This window comes from Phocoena sinus, chromosome 8 (assembly GCF_008692025.1).
Source record: "Phocoena sinus isolate mPhoSin1 chromosome 8, mPhoSin1.pri, whole genome shotgun sequence".
NCBI classification, from domain to species: Eukaryota; Metazoa; Chordata; class Mammalia; order Artiodactyla; family Phocoenidae; genus Phocoena; species Phocoena sinus.
In genome coordinates this window covers 96,895,861-96,915,696 of record NC_045770.1, presented here as the reverse complement: position 1 = coordinate 96,915,696, position 19,836 = coordinate 96,895,861, and the positions used below count along the sequence as shown (strand labels likewise).

The window sequence follows — 19,836 nt, the reverse complement described above, 5'->3', positions numbered from 1 at the left end:
CCCCTGCATTGGAAGGCCGAGTCTTAACCACTGGACTTCCAGGGAAGTCCCCATTTCATCCATTTTTAAGGGTTGTTTTGTTTTGTTTTCCTCCTGGAAGGTGGTGACGATGGTGATGAGGTACCACAGATAGATGCTTATGAGCTTTTGGAAGCAGTAGAAATTCTTTCCAAACTTCCCAAAGACTTCTATGACAAAATTGTAAGTAATGGTAGACTTCTTTCATTTTAAATAATTACTTGAATATAATTAGAGTGCTTTTCTGAGCCCTTTTTCTGGTGCACCCTCTTCCACCCCATATCTTCCCTAATAAAGTGAGTCAGTTGTTTCTTCTTTGTTCCCATACTACTTTGTATATGTACCTACTTTAGTCCTTCTTTTTACTTCTTGCCAGAAACCTGAACATTATTCTTGACTTATATCTTTTCCTTATTGTCTGTCTGGTTTTTACCTTTAAATATCTCTCAAATTCATCCCCCTTTCTCCATCCCCAGGATTTCTTTCTCTACCCCGGGGTTACTTCTTTTTTTTTTTTTTCCCCCTACCCCAGGCTTTCTTGACCTTGGCACTGTTGGCATTTTTTTGCCAGATATTTCTTTGCTTGGGGAATTGCATGGGCGTTGTTGTATGTTTAGCAGCATCACTGGCCTTTACCAATCAGATATTAGTAATACCATTCCTCCAAGTCATGACAGTCAAAAATGTCTCCAGACTTTGCCAAATGTACCCCAAGAGACAAAATTATCCCCAATTGAGAAAGTTTTATCCCAGCCACTACCATCAGCTCTTGCCTTGTATGCTGCTATAATCTTCTTACAAGATACCCTGTCTGCTCTTGCCTCCTTCCCATCATATTTCACAATATAATTAGAGGTGTCATTTTTGAAAATGGAAATCTTCCCATAGTATTGCCTCATTAAAATCCTTCAGTGGCTTCCATGGGTTTTAAGATGATGTCTGAAATCATACTGTAGCCATTGAGGTGTGATTTATGGTACCTTTGAGGTCCCCACTTACCTTCCAGCCACATCTCTAATTCCTCTCACTCTCCATGCTCCAGTCATACTGAATTTCTCCTGGCATCAAATGTGCCAAACTTTTTTTCCCCCCTAAACTCTAGGCCTTAATATGCTGTTCTTTCTGCCTATAACATTCTTCTCCCCCCATTTACCTCATAATAACTCTTCATCGTCTAGATCCCACCTTAAGCATCACTTCTTGGGGGAGATTGTACCTGAAAGCCTAAACTGGGCTAAGTCCTCTTGTTGTATTACCAAAGCAGCTTGTACTTCTCCTGTCACAGTCGTCATGACCTGATAGTTATTTATTGAAGATCATCCTACCTCTGCTATCAGCTCCTTGAGTATCCTGTTATCTTCTGATTAACAAATAAATATTTGATAAATTGAATTGAATTGTAATTCCTTCAGGGTGATGGGTTTTGTCATCTTGTTTTTATCCCCAGTTCTCTCCAATAGTGAGTATTCTAATTCTAGTGAAGCATATTGTACTTTATGGCCACAAAACAAAAAATTAGCATTATACCTACAATCTGGAAAACTAATATCCAGGATTAGAACAGTATTGGTTGTTGGTTATATGTTTGTTCTTTTCTGGTCTTTCTAATGTTATCAATATGGAAATTCCTCTCTCCTGTAGATGTGCCGCTGTGAGATATGCTAGAAATACTTTCTATTAATGTTTTCTGTTTAACACTTGCTTAAAGTTTACCCAGAAAATGAGAAGGAAAAGTCTATGGCATTTCATTCTGTTTACTTATTGTAGAACATTAGGGTTATGAAATGTTACAAAAATACTTTTAATATATAAACAAAATTTTGTGTATATGAGCAAAACATTCTGATTGGCTACACAGTTTTGTAATTTTGATTTCTGACTAGCTTTAGAAAGTTTCTGAAAACAAAAAATATATATCTTTGAATTAGTAGCATGCAAGAAATAGACTTGTATTTTGCGCTCTTATTTTCTGTTCTACAAGTGACTCATATTGTGTCTTGTAGGAGGCAAAAAAATGGCAAGAAAGAAAAGAAGCCCTGGAAGCTGTAGAAGTACTAGTGAAAAACCCCAAACTGGAAGCAGGCGATTATGCAGATTTAGTAAAAGCTTTGAAGAAGGTAAATGTGAGGAGTTTCAGCATTGGTATCCCAACAGCAGACCAGGCCATTGAGTTTTTCTTCATCAGTCAATCTCTTTTTACCACAGTTGCATTGCCATTTAGGGAACACTATTGATGGTTTATAGGCATACATTTTTTTAAGGGTTATTTAAAATGACTGTCCTAGGCTAGTTTAGAGGGATTGGTTTTCAATCTTTGTTTATTATCACTTTGACTTTAAATATGCTGTTTTGTAGCTTGTACAAATGTCAAGAAATAGAGAATCTTGCTGATCTAGAACCAGATATTCTAGTTTTATAATTCTACAGAATGAGCTTTTTAAATTGGCTCTATTTAATGGGACAAATATTAAATATGAAGAGTGTTTTTCATTAGATAGCAAGGGATACCACCTTGTATTATATCAGCATGTAAAGTGCAGGATCTGGGGATATGTGGTCAATTATAAAGCAGGTAAGTACTAAATAAGAAAGAAATATTTTAGGAAATACTCCTTTGTTATTGCTTAGGTCCAAACAAGTTGAATGCTGGGGTGTATATTTTTGTATGTACTGGCTTTTCATAAAGTCTGAAAGTATAGGTCAGACAATTGTGGATGTAGTTATAGAGCTTAATAACAAACTTTTTTTTTTTAATTTACTCATTTAATTAATTTATTTGTGGCTGCGTTGAGTCTTCATTGCTGCGTGTGGGCTTTCTCTAGTTTGTGGCCAGCGGGGGCTACTCTTCGTTGCAGTGCACAGGATTCTCATTGCAGTGGCTTCTCTTGTTGTATAGAGCGCAGGCTCTAGGCACACGGGCTTCAGTAGTTGTGGCACACAGGCTCAGTAGTTGTGGCTCATGGGCTTTAGAGTGCAGGCTCAGTAGTTGTGGCACACAGGCTTAGTTGCCGCAGCATGTGGGATCTTCCCAGAACAGGGCTCAAACCCATGTCCCCTGCCTTGGCAGGCAGATTCTTAACCGCTGCACCACCAGGGAAGTCCCTGAAGACATCTTCTTGAATATAGCAAGGATGAAAATGTTTTGTTTGCTTCTTCGGCCTGAAATTGCAGAGGATTAGCATGGTGGGGGGAGGAGGTTACTCTTTAATTATATGTGTATATAAGAGTAATTCTCATTATTCATAGTACTTATGTTCTGTAAAGTCACCACAGACACTGAATTAGCAAATGCTGAACCATTGCTCCAAGGGAAGATACAGCGTTAAGGTCCTGCAACCCTCTGGTCACATTTTCATCAACCGATCAATGCATAACCTTGTTTTATTCTGTTTGAAGACATCTTATTCAGTATGTATTATTGATCCATTAACATTGAACTCACAGCCAACAGAAATATAACTCATGCCTGAACAAAGCCTACCTAACACATTTATTTTCTCCGAAAGGGACATCACAGCACTTTTGCACATAGGAACACCAGACAACACTTCAGCAGTACACTTGGGGGCCATTTTAAACAGTGAAAGCCCCAATCAAAAGCACAAAAATGCAAAAAACCAAGGCAGTAAATAGACTACGAAAAAGATACTTGAGTACAGTATGAGAGCTGAAAGAAGAAGGCAGAGTATTGCATTGTTCACCTCAGCTAGGAATGTGCACATCAGGCAACATAGATTTTTCCTAGCTCTGTGTTTGTCTGTGAGTGACTAGGAAAGTGCCTCAATTATTGATTTGGGGCTTATAAGTTAATTTTAATGTGTGGATGAATTCACAAATATGAAATCCATAAATAATGAGGATGGACCATATCTTCTCACAGTCAGCCTTCCTTTGCTTTCCTCTAAGTAGGATTTGGAGACAGGGATATATTATTTGTCAAAATCGTTGTTCATCAGTCTTCCATCTTGAAGAGCCAAAGACCCAGGCAAGACTACAATCGTCTCTTGGTATCCCCGGTGGGAGGAGGGGGGGTGTTCCAGGTGCTCCCACCTATACTAAATCTGTTCAAGTTCCTTGTATAAAAAGGCATAGTACAATGAATACTGTTGGCCCTCCATATCTGCAGTTATGGAGGACTGACTGTAATTAAAAGGGAATTGCCCTAGAGAAAACATTTCGCCACCCTGGAGCCTGGGAGGAAAAAGGAAGGGTAGAAGGTGGTAAGGGAAATGAGATTCTAGTGGCCTTGAAGAGAGCTTCAGATTTTCTGTAAGTTCTAGCATATAATTTTTATCAGGAATCTTATGGAGACATATATTGCACTGAATTCTCAATGGCTCAAATAAAAGCTTTTATTTTTCCCTATGTAATGATCAGGAATGTTAATTGGAATCAGGAATGTTAATAGTTGATGTTCTCTACATGCATTTTCTTAGGATATTATATTTTCAAATGAAGACTGTTCTGTGATTTCCACTGGCATTGTGACTATGAATATAAGCTCTGTCTGTATTCTATACAGAGAAGATTATGGGTCTTTATATTTGGGTAGACATAGACAGTGGATTTCTGTGAGATCTTAGGGTAGCAGGAGGCACTTTCCCTCTTTACATGGTGGAGTGGGGGCAACCAATCAAAGGCAACAAACAAGTAAAAAGAAACTTAATTTTGTGGCTAAAATATTTAAAACAATGAAAAGTTAATGTCAATGTAAATTAACATGACATTTTGTGGGGTTTTTTTGGTTTTTTGTTTGTTTTTTATTTTTGGCTGTGTTGGGTCTTCATTGCTGCGTGCTGGCTTTCTCTAGTTGCAACGAGTAGGGGCTACTCTTCGTTGTGGTGCATGTGCTTCCCATGGAGGTGGCTTCTCTTGTTGCAGAGCATGAGCTCTAGGAGCATGGGCTTCAGTAGTTGTGGCACACGGGCTTCAGTAGTTGTGGCTCGTGGGCTCTAAAGCGCAGGCTCAGTTGTTATGGTGCATGGGCTTAGTTGTTCTGCGGCATGTGGGAGCTTCCAGGACCAGGGATTGAAGCCGTGTCCCCTGCATTGGCAGGCGGATTCTTAACCACTGTGCCTCCAGGGAAGTCCAACATTTTGTTTTGGTTTTTTAAATCAGTTTACTGTTTTTATGTTTTTTAATTATTTATTTATTTATTTATCTATTGCGGTACATGGGCCTCTCACTGTTGTGGCCTCTCCCGTTGTGGAGCACAGGCTCCGGATGCGCAGGCTCAGCGGCCATGGCTCACGGGCCCAGCTGCTCCACGGCATGTGGGATCTTCCCGGACCGGGGCACGAACCTGTGTCCCCCGCATCGGCAGGCGGACTCTCAACCACTGCACTACCAGGGAAGCCCTGTTTTTTTAATTTTTATTTATTTATTTATTGGCTGTGTTGAGTCTTCGTTGCTGTGCGTGGGCTTTCTCTAGTTGTGGTGAGCGGAGGCTACTCTTCGTTGCGATGCATGTGCTTCTCATTGCGATGGCTTCTCTTGTTGTGGAGCACGGGCTCTAGGCACTCAGGCTTCAGTAGTTGTAGCATGAGGGCTCAGTAGTTGTGGCGCACGGGCTTATTTGCTCCAAGGCATGTGGGATCTTCCCAGACCAGGTTTCGAACTTGTGTCCCCTGCATTGGCAGGTGGGTTCTTAACCACTGTGCCACCAGGGAAGCCCTATGTATATTCTTTTTCATATTCTTTTCCATTATGGTTTATCCCAGGAAATGGAATATAGTTTCCCGTGCTATACAGTAGGACCTTGTTGTTTATCCATCCTATATATACTAATCTGTATCTACTAATCTCAAACTCCACACCATATTCATATTATATTCACCTGTATTGGTCTTTGTAGACCCATCCCTCTTCCTTCTGTAAATAGTTTCTTCTCTCTAGTGTCTTTATGAAGTAATCTTAGTAATTTCCCAATTTTACCCTTTAATGCAAATAGTAAAAAACTATTCATTTTGAAATTCCTTATGATATTCCTGAAGTTATTTCATAAACTATCTTCTTCTAAGTTGTCACCTGACCTAGCTTATTTTGATGGCTTTCTTGTTCTCACGGGTTATAGTTCTTTATAAGATTCCTTTTCTCCCTCCCTCCCACCCCTCAGATAGCTTCTTTGACTTTGTCAATTACCTATGGATATTGGTTGGTATATATATATATTTTTTCATCTTTAAGATGTGGGTTTTCAAGGTGTTTTATTATATAATCTCCATTGACTTTCTCTGTGTTATTAACACTTTTTCACTTGGTCTTTCTTGGTCTTTCTTTTTCTTGTATTCATTATAGTTTTCTAAACACAATCATGATGGGTTTTTGGTTTGTTTGTTTGGTCAACAGTGTTTTTGTTTTGATTACTGTTTAGTGGCTTACACTACTAGTTAAAGTTAAATACTAATTATTACTTAAAATCACATTGTAGGCCTAGATTTATGGGAGAAGTGACAGCACTTTTAATTATAGAATATTTCCCATTATTTAGGTTAAGTTAACATTGTGAGCTAAAGCTTTCATTCCCAGCTCTAGAACAGAGTTGCTGAGTTTTTCCTCAATGCTGGAATAGAGTCCTCCCACATACACTGTTTTTCTTAAAAATAAACACTTTTCCATATTCCCCACTCCCGTTTTGTTTTTTGTTTGTTTGCTTGCTTGTTTTGGCCACACGGCATGGCATGCGGGATCTTAGGAACCCGTGCCCCCTGCATTGAGAGTGCGGAGTCTTAACCATTGGACCACCAGGGAAGTCCCCCCACCACTCCCATTTCCCAGTTAAGAACAACTTGTTTAATCAAACTGAGATGTGTGACAGTGAGTGTTAATATGCAGATATTGTAATAGATGCCTGGTTCATCGCTCACCAATAAATTCATTCAATCTTCTATTATATCCTGAACTATAATAGGTTCACAGGATCCTCTTCAAAACTTTACATTAGGATCATCAGTGTCTGAGATTCACCTTCCACTGGTTATTGAGCTAATGGTAACTTTAGAGGTAGTCTCTCTCTTTTTTTTTTAAATTAAGAACGTCTTCTTTTAAAAAATTTTTAAATTTATTTTTGGCTGCGTTGGGCCATCGTTGCTGTGCACAGCCTTTCTCTAGTTGTGGTAGTCGGGCTACTCTTCCTTGCGGTGCGCGGGCTTGTCATTGCGGTAGCTTCTCTTGTCGCAGAGCACAGGCTCTAGCGGGCTTCAGTAGTTGCAGCACGCAGGCTCAGTAGTTGTGGCTCTCGGGCTCTAGAGCACGAGCTCAGTAGTTGCGGTGCACAGGCATAGTTGCTCCACGGCATGTGGGATCTTCCCAGACCAGGGCTCAAACCCATGTCCCCTATATTGGCAGGCAGATTCTTAACCACTGCGCCACCAGGGAAGTCTCTAGAGGTAGTCTCTTTTTTTTTTTTTTTGCGGTACGCGGGCCTCTCACTGTTGTGGCCTCTCCCGTTGCGGAGCACAGGCTCCGGACACGCAGGCTCAGCAGCCATGGCTCACGGGCCCAGCCTCTCCGCAGCATGTGGGATCTTCCCAGACCGGGGTACAAACCCGTGTCCCCTGCATCAGCAGGCGGACTCTCAACCACTGCACCACCAGGGAAGCCCTAGAGGTAGTCTCTCAAGGATGGGATTGAATGATGGCCTTTAACTGGGGAAGTATAACAAAATCACCTTTTGAGCTATATTAAAATACTGATATCCAAATCCCATCACAAATTCATTGAACTAGCACCTCTTGGAATGGGGCCTGGCATGTTTTTGATGACCATTCCTAGAATATACATTTAGACGTTAAATATAAAGTCCAGCATGTAAATAATACCTGAGATGCTTTGGTAAGGAAAAATAATCCAGAAGTTTACAAATACCAATAATGTGTTCAATACAAAACTGAATAGAATTTTTACTCCATAGATTTATAGTAATTACAGATTTAACAAAATGTTTATTAGGACCCTGATCTCATTTTCTCATAAGGAAAATGAATTTGCCGTGAGTTTACAGGGAGAATATGCTTTAGTAAAGAGAGCAAAAGCTTTGGAGTCAAAGCAGACCTAGGTTTGAATCACAGCACTGCCATTTGCTAGCTCTGTGACCTTGAGCATGTTAATCTCTATTTATTTTTTTTAAATAAATTTATTTATTTTTGCCTTTGTTGGGTCTTCGTTGCTGCACGCAGGCTTTCTCTAGTCGCAGCGAGGTGGGGCTACTGTTCGTTGCAGTGCAGCCTTCTCAGTGCGGTGGCTTCTCTTGTTATGGAGCACAGGCTTTAGGCACGTAGGTTTCAGTAGTTGTGGCGCACAGGCTCAGTAGGTGTGGCTCACGGGCTTAGTTGCTCCGCGGCATGTGGGATCTTCCTGGACCAGGGCTTAAACTCGTGTCCCCTGCATTGGCAGGCGGATTCTTAACCACTGCGTCACCAGGGAAGTCCTCTATTTAATTTTTGAAATCCACAAAATTGAGATAGTAATAGTACCTGCTTTATAGGGTTTGAGTGAAAATTAAAATAAGGATTATAAAGCACCTATAAAATTATGGCATCTAATGTTTTAAAATTTTTATTGGGGTATAGTTGCCTTACAATGTTGTGTTAGTTTCTACTGTACAGCAAAATGAATCAGCTATACATATACATATATCCCCTCTTTTTTGGATTTCTTTCCCATTTAGTTCACTGCAGTGCATTAAGTAGAGTTTCCTGTGCTATACAGTATATTCTCATTAGTTATCTATTTTATACATAGTATCAATAGTGTATATGTGTCAATCCCAATCTCCCAGTTCCTCCCACCCCACCCCACCTTCCCCCTTGGTATCCATACATTTGTTTTCTACATCTGTGTCCCTATTTCTGCTTTGCAGATAAGATCATCTGTACCATTTTTCTAGATTCCACATGTATGCGTTAATATACAATATTTGTTTTTCTCTTTCTGGCTTACTTTACTCTGTATGACTCTCTCTGTGTCCATCCATGTCTCAACAAATGATTCAATTTTGTTCCTTTTTATGGCTGAGTAATATTCCATTGTGTGTGTGTGTGTGTGTGTGTGTGTGTGTGTGTGTGTGTGTGTGTGTGTGTGTATATATATATATATATATATATACACCACATTTTCTTTATCCATTCCTCTGCTGATGGACATTTAGGTTGCTTCCATGTCCTGGCTATTGTAATTAGTGCTGCTGTGAACATTGGGGTGCATGTGTCTTTTTGAATTATGGTTTTCTTTGGGTATATACCCAGTAATGGGATTGCTGGGTCATATGGTAGTTCTGTTCTTAGTTTTTTAAGTTGTTTTTAATAAATGTTAGTCTTTTAACCCTTACTCCTCAGCACTTAGGGAATATATGTAGGTGCCAAATAGAACTTCGTTGAATGCTATGCATTAGGGGTTCTTTAATTCAGGGAATCTGGAATGAATTGTTCTGCTTATGAAATACCAGATCTTAGGGATGAAGTCCAAAATAGAATGGAAGCATTACTTCTACCTGGGAAAAGAGTGAAAAAACAAGGGTTTGGGAGCGCTTAAAAGTAAAGCAGCTTTTTAACACCAGCTAACTTGAGCAGTATACCAAAGTAAAATCTTATTAGGAAGGAACTGAGGCATAGTCACTGTCTTGCTAGATTGACACAAATGCAGCTACTACCTATGACTTTTGATAAGTTCTGGGCCTTGTAGGGTATGCTATCGGAGGGTGGTAGTATAAACATTGCTGGAGGAGACTCTGCTGAGAGACTCTGAATACAAGTCTGATGATCACTACATAACTAAAATGGCAGCTGCAAGGCCAGAAGCTCCCTCAGAGGAATGGTTGCAATGGCATTTGCAATTTAGAGTCCACATCAGCTTCTTTTTTTTTTTATTTAATATTTTTATTGAAGTATAGTTGATTTACAGTGCTGTGCCAATCTCTGCTGTACAGCAAAGTGACTCAGTTATACACATATAGACATTCTTTTTTTAATATTCTTTTCCATTATGGTTTATCACAGGATATTGAATATAGTATAGTTCCCTGTGCTATACAGTAGGACCTTGTTATTTATCCATCCTATATATAATAGTTTACATCCCATCAGCTTCTTGAAGGTACCTACAACAGTTTCTACTGGTGTTTCTTGGATATAAATTTTAGAGCTGCTACTCTGTGGTGTCTTTTGGAGATACACCGTCTTTTGGCTTTCCCTGCCCCAAAGCAAAGTCAGCAGGCCTCCAGCTTCTCTGCCATTATCAGAGTCACCTCCTGTACAGTTGTGCAATGCTGACAGCCCATACTACCACAAATGGAGAGTTAGCGATTTGACCTAGTTTTATGTATATTTTACCGGTAGAACTTTAAGATAGGAGACTAAACATAATGAAGGGAAGCTCCCAAATTTGATATTGTCAAGGAAGAATCTTTCCTCTTTTGTAGGAAACAAAGTTGGCTATTCATTACATAATAGCTTTCACAGTTCTTTTAAGAATAAATTTTCAGTTCCCTTCTATGGGGCTGTGACTCTTTTGTTTTCCTTTCTTTCCACCCTTTGTAGGTTGTTGGAAAGGACACCAATGTCATGTTGGTGGCTCTGGCAGCAAAATGTCTTACTGGCCTGGCTGTTGGGCTAAGGAAGAAATTCGGACAATATGCAGGACACGTAAGTAACACTCCTTTTTTTGATACAAATCAACAACGTTATCAAGAATGGCAGGCTAGTTTGCTTTATGCTTTAAAACAGCTTTTTGGCACAGATCTTTATATATATGGGGAAAGTAAATTTCTCACTAAGTTTTGTTAATACTGAGCATAACTCCTTACAACATATCAATAAAAATGTCAGTTGTAACTAAATTCACTAGCTTTATGTAGAAAATCAGGCACTTGACCTAAAGTACTTAGTTCAATTGATTTGCCTATTACTTATTTACTTATATCTTGCTTTGCTCTTAAAATATATACAGTAAAACAGTATGAAGTATAACTTGTGATAACCAGAACAGAGTAAAAATGAGAGCAGGAAAGGCAATATAAAACCGGAAGTGAGTTTAATATATAAAATGTATTTTATGGTGTTTTTCTATTTAAAAAAGTAGTTTACTTGTATACTTGAGACATTTTATATAGGTTACACTGTTGGTGATATATCAGTTTATTATAAGAAACTCTGTCTAGAGACATTCGTTGAACATAAATTTGGAAGCAATCAAGTTTGCTAACAGTTTTAACAAATTGCGATGTTTTCTTTAATTCTGGCATCTGTCAGTTGGCCTCTAGATCTCATCTGTATTACTTAAAATGGCTCAGCATCCTGAATATTGACCGTAGTGAACTTTAGGGTTTAACTTGCTAGCCACTGATCATTTGATTCCCTGGATTGACTTTGAGAGTCTCCTAATAGTCTGTAGTCATGTGTCAGTTTTATATTGAAGCAAACATCAAACCTCACTTAGTTATGGTATTTGGAGCTTGCTTACTCATAGCATTAAAAATAATTTCAGAGAACTCAACTGAAAAAAATAAGACACTACCAAATAAAAATAAATCATGACTAGCTTGTTACCAGGGAAATAAAAATAAGGGTCTTTAAAACCCTTAAACGTGTAAATCACAAATTGGAGTAAAATTATAATCATTATTTTTATAGTAATCATTACTTATTATATAATATCTCTGTGTGTGTATGGTATCAAGTGTATTGATTAGCTTTTGGTCAGTTTTGTGTTACTTAGAATATTTTATACTTCTGTATTATAATTTTTCAAGCTAGAAAACAATCTTTAAAGTACATTTTAATTTACTAAATTTATAGTTAGATGATTACCTGACCATTTAGTTTGAATTCTGATTCTGGCTTTGTGACATTTTGGTGTGCAGCTTAAAGAATGTCTCTAGTGCTTTATAGTTTGGGGTATTTGTCTCCCCTTAAAATTACATCATATACAGTGTTTGATATCAAGTATGTTAGTGTGGTTCAGCTTTATTTTCCTTAGCTACTTATAAACTGTCTTTTTGGCAATATATATAAAAGTGAACTTTAGCTTTATAGCTATTAAAATATCTTGATTTTTGATTGGCAGGGGGCAAAATGGGTAAAGGGAGTCAATTGTATGGTGACGGATGAAAACTAGACTTTTGGTGGTGAGCACGCTATAGTGTATACAGAAATCGAATTATAATGTGGTACACATGAATCTTAGATAATGTTATGAACCAGTGTTACATCAATAAAAACAAACAGTTTTTAAAAGTATATTGATTTTCAGGTTTATTACTAACTCTTAGTATTAAAAAGTCTTTTATATTTCTCCATGGAAACTGTATTCCTTCTGATCTGTGTCACTTCTATGAAATTTTTTTTAAAAATTGGGTTGGGGGAGGTGCCATTGAGCTTTGCTAGATATTTTAGGCCTTAAAAAGCAACTTTAATTTGCCTGCCAGCACAGTGCCTGGCTACATATACTCAATACATATACTTGATATTCAATAAATATTTAATGAATTAGTGATAGTTTATAAGATAAAATAAACATTATAAAAATTCTAACTTTACTGATCTAAACTTAGTACTTGAGTAAGAAGACACAGTTCTGATCGAAATTGCTGGGCTTTCCTGGTGGCACAGTGGTTGAGAGTCCACCTGCCGATGCAGGGGACACGGGTTCATGCCCCAGTCCGGGAAAATCCCACATGCCGTGGAGCGGCTGGGCCCGTGAGCCATGGGCGCTGAGCCTGTGCGTCCGGAGCCTGTGCTCCACAACGGGAGAGGCCCCAACAGTGAGAGGCCCGTGTACTGCAAAAAAAAAAACAACTATAACTTCTGGTACTGTTTCTTTTTTCTTTAGTGTAGTGAAGAGGCAGAAGACATCTCAGTCCAAGTGAGGGCTATCAGAATCTTGGGTGGGGAGGAAGAATTGTATACTATACCTGTTCCCCTACCCTAAATCCACCTAGTTGAGAATCATTTTGTCCACTAAGAGTTGTTACTGATAAAAATGATTGTAAGGTTGCATATAAGGTACAGATGCAAAAAAAAAGTTGAGAAACATTGCTGTGGTGGTATAGGCATAAGATTGTTCCAGCATAAGATTCTTATGCCCTTCAAGAAAGGAAATGACTTCTTAATCCAACTTAGATGTTTACTTTTTTTGTTTATTTTGGTAGAGTCAAACATTGTTTTAATAAGTTTTATTGAGATATAACTTACATACTATAAAATTCACCGTCTTAAAGTATGTAATTCAGTGGTTTTAGTATATTCATAAGGGTGTGTTACCATCACTACTATCTAATTCCAGAACATTTTCACCACCCCGAAAAGAAACCCTATATCCATTAGCAGTCACTCCCCATTCTCCCCTCCCCCAGACCCTGGCAACAACTGATATACTTTTCTGCTTCTGTGGATTTGAAGTTTTGTACAAATGGAATAATACACGTGTGGTCCTTTGTGACTGGCATCTTTCACTTAGCATAATGTTTTCAAAGTTCATCCATGTTGTAGCATATATCAGTACATCATTCCTTTTTTTTTTTTTTTTTTGCCGAATACATTCCAACTATTCACTTTTAAAGGTTGTACCAACCATTTTGGAGAAATTCAAAGAGAAGAAGCCTCAAGTGGTACAAGCCCTGCAGGAGGCAATTGATGCAATCTTTCTTACTGTAAGTTGAGTTTGTGGTTTTGTCTAAAGTAAAGTTTGTCAATGTAATATTTTGATTGTTCTTTACATTTGAGAAAAGCTTATTGACCACATTTTCTTTCTAAAGACCACACTACAGAACATCAGTGAGGATGTTTTAGCAGTAATGGATAATAAAAATCCAACCATCAAGCAGCAGACATCTCTTTTTATTGCAAGAAGCTTCCGCCACTGCACTGCTTCTACCCTGCCAAAGAGCTTACTAAAGCCCTTTTGTGCTGCTCTACTTAAGGTATAGACTCTCTTTGAAATTGAGGAAATATTTTATACCTAGGCAAGATTTTGTTTTTTCTACTGATTGTGTACAGTGACTACTTGACTTTAAGACTGTAGATTATTGTCTTTTGAGGAGAGACCCTCTGTAGCTTTGAAAATTGAATCCAAATTCTTGTATTATTTATGTTCCTGTTCTTGAAGAAAAGCACAAATTAGCTTTATAATTTCACTAACTACTAAAACTTTTATTTCTCATTTGGCCCATAAACTGATATCAGCTGGATCTGGTCAAGCACAGGCATCCAGTTTAGAGTATTTAAAGATCATTTGAGTATGAAGCATTTTAGATAGAGGGTAAGAGGAAGGGTAACTTAATTGGCAAATAGAAAGCTAAGCTTAGATTCTGTGAATTGTAAAAAGCAAATTCTTTATCTAACAACCATCAGTCTGAATAATCAGTAATACCTAAAGAACCTTGTATCAAGATCATCTTGCTTACTTCCGGACTATAGCACATCAATGATTCTGCTCCTGAAGTCAGAGATGCTGCATTTGAAGCATTGGGTACTGCTTTGAAGGTGGTTGGTGAGAAAGCAGTAAACCCATTCTTAGCTGATGTCGACAAACTCAAGCTTGATAAGGTAGGTTAGTAATGGGTTGTAATGAAATTGGATAGCGGTCCTGTCTCTGTGCAATATGGGTTTGTTTACTGGTATCCTTTTGATCAGAATTTCTTGATTAGTAGAAATATCTTTCAAATTATAAAAAATAAAATAAAATTGAGTGAACAATCTGTAGAGGAGGTAAAAATGATGTTTTGAGTTAATTTCATTTCTAATATCTGGAAAATTGCCTTTCTAAATATGAATGTCTTCCATCAAAAATATGGTTATTGTTTATTTTTAATTTTCATTGGAGTATAGTTGATTTACAGTGTTGTGTGAGTTTCTGCTGTACAGCAAAGTGAATCAGTTATACATATATCCATTCTTTTTTAGATTCTTTTTCCATATAGGTCATTACAGATTATTGAGTAGAGTTCCCTGTGCTATACAGTAGGTCCTTATTAGTTATCTATTTTATATATAGTAGTGTGTATATGTCAATCCTAATCTCCCTATCTATCCCTCCCCCCTTCCCCCCCGGTAAACGTAAGTTCATTTTCTACAAAAATGTGGTTATTGTAAGTTTAGTAAATTCTCATTTGCATAGAAATATAATATAAGACGTTATTAATGTATATCTACTGCCAAGAAAATATGGATAATTTATCTTTGTTGAAAAGGAAACTTTTCTCTCTGAATTCTCATGTAGTTGTGGTTCAGAAGTGACTTATTAAGTAATGTAATGATTGTGTTTCAAAGTTAGGCTCAGTGACGTCTATCTCAATTTCATTCTCCAGATCAAAGAATGTTCAGAAAAAGTAGAGCTCATACATGGTAAGAAAGCTGGACTTGCAGCTGACAAGAAGGAGTTCAAGCCTGTGCCGGGAAGAGCTGCTGCTTCGGGGGCTACAGGAGATAAGGACACAAAGGACATTTCAGCACCCAAACCAGGACCCTTAAAAAAGGCACCTGCTACTAAGGTTAATAGATGACTTGGAAAATATGGTTTAAAAATTAGAATTTAGTAAGGTAGGGTCTGAATCTCAGGTTCAGGGTTGTTCTTCAGTATGATTTCATTTAAGAGATGAACTCATTACAACATTCAAAATACAGCAGAGCATCTTTTAATGAAGACAGCATATTCCAATAGTACATTTGGTTATTTGAAACCTATATAGAGATAAAAATGGTAATGAAGATACAGGAGTACATTTTAAGGCATCAGAAAGTATCATTAAATAATGAAATAGGGACTTCCCTGGTGGCGCAGTGGTTAAGAATCCACCTGCCAATGCAGGGGACACGAGTTCGATTCCTAGTCTGGGAAGATCCCACATGCCACAGAGCAACTAAGCCCGTGTGCTACAACTGCTGAGCCTGCGAGCCATAACTACTGAGCCCACGTGCCACAACTACTGAAGCCTGCGCACCTAGAGCCTGTGCTCTGCAACAAGAGAAGCCTGCACAACACAGCAAAGAGTAGCCCCTGCCTGCTGCAACTAGAGAAAGCCCACGTGCAGCAACAGACCCAATGCAGCCAAAAATAAATAAAATAAAATAAATTTATTAAAAATAATAATGAAATAGTATGGCAAGGTACATAACATTAATAACGTAAGTTCATTTTCTAACTTAACATAAGGTCATTTTGCTAATAATGCTCTGCAGTTGCAGCACCGAGTCTCCGTTCCATCAGGGTCTCACTTTCTAGTGTAGAAGAGGGGGAAATGACCAAGGGCAAATATGGCATTCTTACAGTGAACACTTTTCTTGGACTGGATTCTCTTAAGCATGAAGTTATCTGCTGAAAATGCAAGAAGTTTGATTCTCTTTTCCACCCTGAGCCCCAGCCTGGAGTTAGGAGAAGAGAACTGATATTTAGTGAGCTTTACTTTGTGAAGCATTTTACCTACATAATCTTATTTAATCATCATAACAATCCTTGAGATAAGCGTTTTGTGATCCCTGTTTTAACAGAAAAGGAAACTAGGGCTCAGCAAAGTTACATGTCCTGCACATGCTCTTACAATTCACTTGTTTGTTTATTCTGTCTCCCCACACTGTATTGTAAACTTTAAAGGATAGAGATCTTGTCACTGCTTGACCACTTGTGCATAGGAGAGGCTCTGGCATATAGCAGGAACTCTGCATATATTTGTTGAATGACCAGAGTTGCAGAACTGGGATTTGAACCCAGGTATCTAGCTACAGAGTCTGTGTACTTTCATGTTATGCTGTCTCTTCAGTACTCCAGTACAGGGAGTTGGCAGCTATTTTCTCCTTTCTCACCAGTTCCTGCCTCTCTGGACAGTGACCTGGGCGCAGCACCTTAAGACCTTTTCTTATCTTGCTGAACCTTTCTATGCTAGCTGGCTTTCTCTTATAAGGATTCTTTTCCTTCCCCCAAGAATAAGCTGTGGGTGGGGTGGGGAAGAACCTGCTTTTGTTCTTTTGAAAAAATCAGTAGGACAGTATCATCTAATAAACCTACTAAGCCAATAAACATGTATGTCTATGTTTTAAAAAAAAAGTAGGAGATTTATTAATTGAGTTGCCTCTCAATTAATAAAACAGAGTACTATTATATACAAGAAAGGATCCAGAAGAGGTGTTCTAGTAAATCAAAGAGTATAAAATTTTCTATTTTTACAGTGAGAAAACAATTAAATCTCTCTTCATGGGGTAGTTATTATGAACCAATAAAATCATAGTGCTAATGTGAACTGGCAAGTGTTAGAGGTTTCCATTGGATTAAAAACCAGCATCTTAGCTTTGCTAACCCCACCTTAAAAGCTCAGAATATGTTCAAGATAACAGTGCTTTCAGAACAGCTCTGGATGTTCAAGACTAAATTGGTCCTCTGTCATTTTATCTTTTCTTTTTAGGTTTGGGCATTGCTTAACAAATATCCAAAATAGGTAGAAGGAATGATGTGGACAGTGATGTGTGTTGCCATATTAATGTTACTGCCCTTCGCTGTATACCTTATGATAAACGGCTATTTTCTTGTGACCTTTCAAACTGGGGGTGACATAATTTAAATCAAGATATTTAAATAGAATATTAGCAGATAGAATCCAGTGGGTACAATAGAAAGTATGAGCAACTGAAGTTTATTCCAGGATTGCAAGGATAGTTTGATATTAGAAAAATTACTGAATTTATAGATCAAAAGAAGTCTAATTTCAGACACTGAAAAGGAATATAATAAATTTCAGCATGTCTTCTTGATAAAAATTCTTAACCATATAGAAATGGATGGATACTTTGATATGATTAAGTATATCATTTTTATAGATTATATGATCATATTCTTGGAAAACCCAAGCAAGTCAACTGGAAAACTAATAAAACAATAAAAAATATTCAGTGAGATGGCCATCTTCAAACATAACTAGAACACTCACTGAAATTGGCATAACACCTCTTTTCCTTCACAGATTAGATAGTTCTACAGTGAGTAATAACATATTCTCATGTTACTTGGAGTAACTTTGTGGTTAAATAGTGAGTACTTTGTGGTTAAATAGTGAGTAAATGTTATAACTCAGAAACTGCCCTTTACTAGTGTAGGAAGGATCTAGAGGCATTTAAAGGCATCAAACATTAATTCTCAAATTAATCTGTAAATGTAGCATAAATCGAGTTCATCGTTTTTATTTCATTTATCTCATTAGCTCATTTTGAATTAGAGGTTCTTTTTTTTTTTTTAATTTATTTTTGGCTGTGTTTGGTCTTCGTTGCTGCTTGTGGACTTTTCTCTAGTTGCTGTTGTCTTCGTTGTGGTGCTTGGGCTTCTCATTGCGGTGGTTTCTCTTGTAGTGGAGCATGGGCTCTAGGCATGTGGGCTTCAGTAGTTGTGATACACAGGCTTAGTTGCTCCGCGGGCATGTTGGGATCTTCCCGGACCAGGGGCTCGAACCCATGTCCCCTGCATTGGCAGGCGGATTCTTAACCACTGCGCCACCAGGGAAGCCCTAGAGGTTCTTAATACACAGCTTCTACAGATTCCCCATGAATGATCTTCAGGAGGTCTGTCTGCCCTTGAAATTGCTAAATTCTGTGGGCACAAAAAATATGGGTCTTTTTGTTGTCGCTGTTGGTTGAGTGATCCCTCATTTTAATCAAAATTTTGAGGAATCTCTAACCCCAAAATGTCTAAGAATCACTATTCTAAATCCTTAAGTGGTTTAATATTTTTCTGTTTGCTTTTAGCCTGGCGGGCCACCGAAGAAGGGGAAACCAGCTGCACTAGGAGGCGCAGGGAGCACTGGAACCAAGAACAAGAAAGGGTTGGAGACTAAAGAAATAGTGGAGCCTGAGCTCTCGGTCAGTATTATACAGTATGCCTCAAACTCAAAACCACAGAAAGTCATTGCCTATGAGGAGGTTCAGGTTCTCTCTTTTCTGAGTTCTGTAACGTATAGTTAATGGATGTCTTTTTAGTTTACTGAAACTGTGCCTTGGACAAACTTTCCCTTTACAGTAGTATAATAGAATCCTCAGATACTAAAACACACGTATGGGAGTGTTCTTGTAGTTTTGGCTGGGGTATTCTTACATTCTTGCCATCTGTTCCCTTAAGCAATTATTAATGTTAATGTTTTGTATCTTACAGATAGAAGTATGTGAAGAAAAAGCTTCAGCTGTCCTTCCTGCTACCTGTATACAGCTTCTAGACAGCAGTAACTGGAAGGAAAGGCTGGCCTGTATGGAAGAGTTCCAAAAGGTGGGTGCACAGGGATGAGTTGAATGTGAAAGAAAATTACATCATACAGAAGTGGTGAATTGATAAATGAAGGACTAGTCCTAATTGCTGTATTTTATAACCAGTGAACATGTCTACAGGGTGTTAACTAAAAATGAGGTGGGGTTTTTATTTGCTTTTTAGCTGTTTAGTATTTATCTTTCAACATCTGCTTTCTGTGGCTTCTATCAGCTCATAACCTAAGTGATGCATACTCAAGAAAATTAGGTTTATTCTGAATTATAAGGCTTACATGAACTTTATTTTATTTTTAATTAAATTTTTTTTTTTTTTTTTTTTTTTTGGCTATGTTGGGTCTTTGTTGCTGCGCTCAGGCTTTCTTTAGTTGTGGTGAGCGGGAGCTACTCTTCATTGAGGTGCGCGGGCTTCTCATTGCAGTGGCTTCTCTTGTTGCAGAGCATGGGCTCTAGGCACACGGGCTTCAGTAATTGAAGCACGTGGGTTCAGTAGCTGCAGCATGCAGGCCCTGGAGTGTGCAGGCTTTAGTAGTTGTGGCATGTGGGCTCTAGGGCGCGCAGGCAATCAGTAGTTTGGGGCGCACGGGGC

At 38.3% G+C, this 19,836-nt stretch overlaps 1 protein-coding gene across 1 annotated transcript in view; it reads left to right on the top strand.

The window, feature by feature from the left end:
• CKAP5 (cytoskeleton associated protein 5) overlaps nt 1-19,836 on the top strand; it is a 107,733-nt gene that overhangs the window by 44,464 nt on the left and 43,433 nt on the right. The window contains 9 exon segments of the mRNA XM_032638748.1: nt 101-201; nt 2,022-2,135; nt 10,554-10,658; nt 13,574-13,663; nt 13,769-13,933; nt 14,430-14,558; nt 15,320-15,502; nt 18,738-18,851; nt 19,141-19,251. Coding sequence (XP_032494639.1) covers nt 101-201; nt 2,022-2,135; nt 10,554-10,658; nt 13,574-13,663; nt 13,769-13,933; nt 14,430-14,558; nt 15,320-15,502; nt 18,738-18,851; nt 19,141-19,251 — 1,112 coding nt within the window.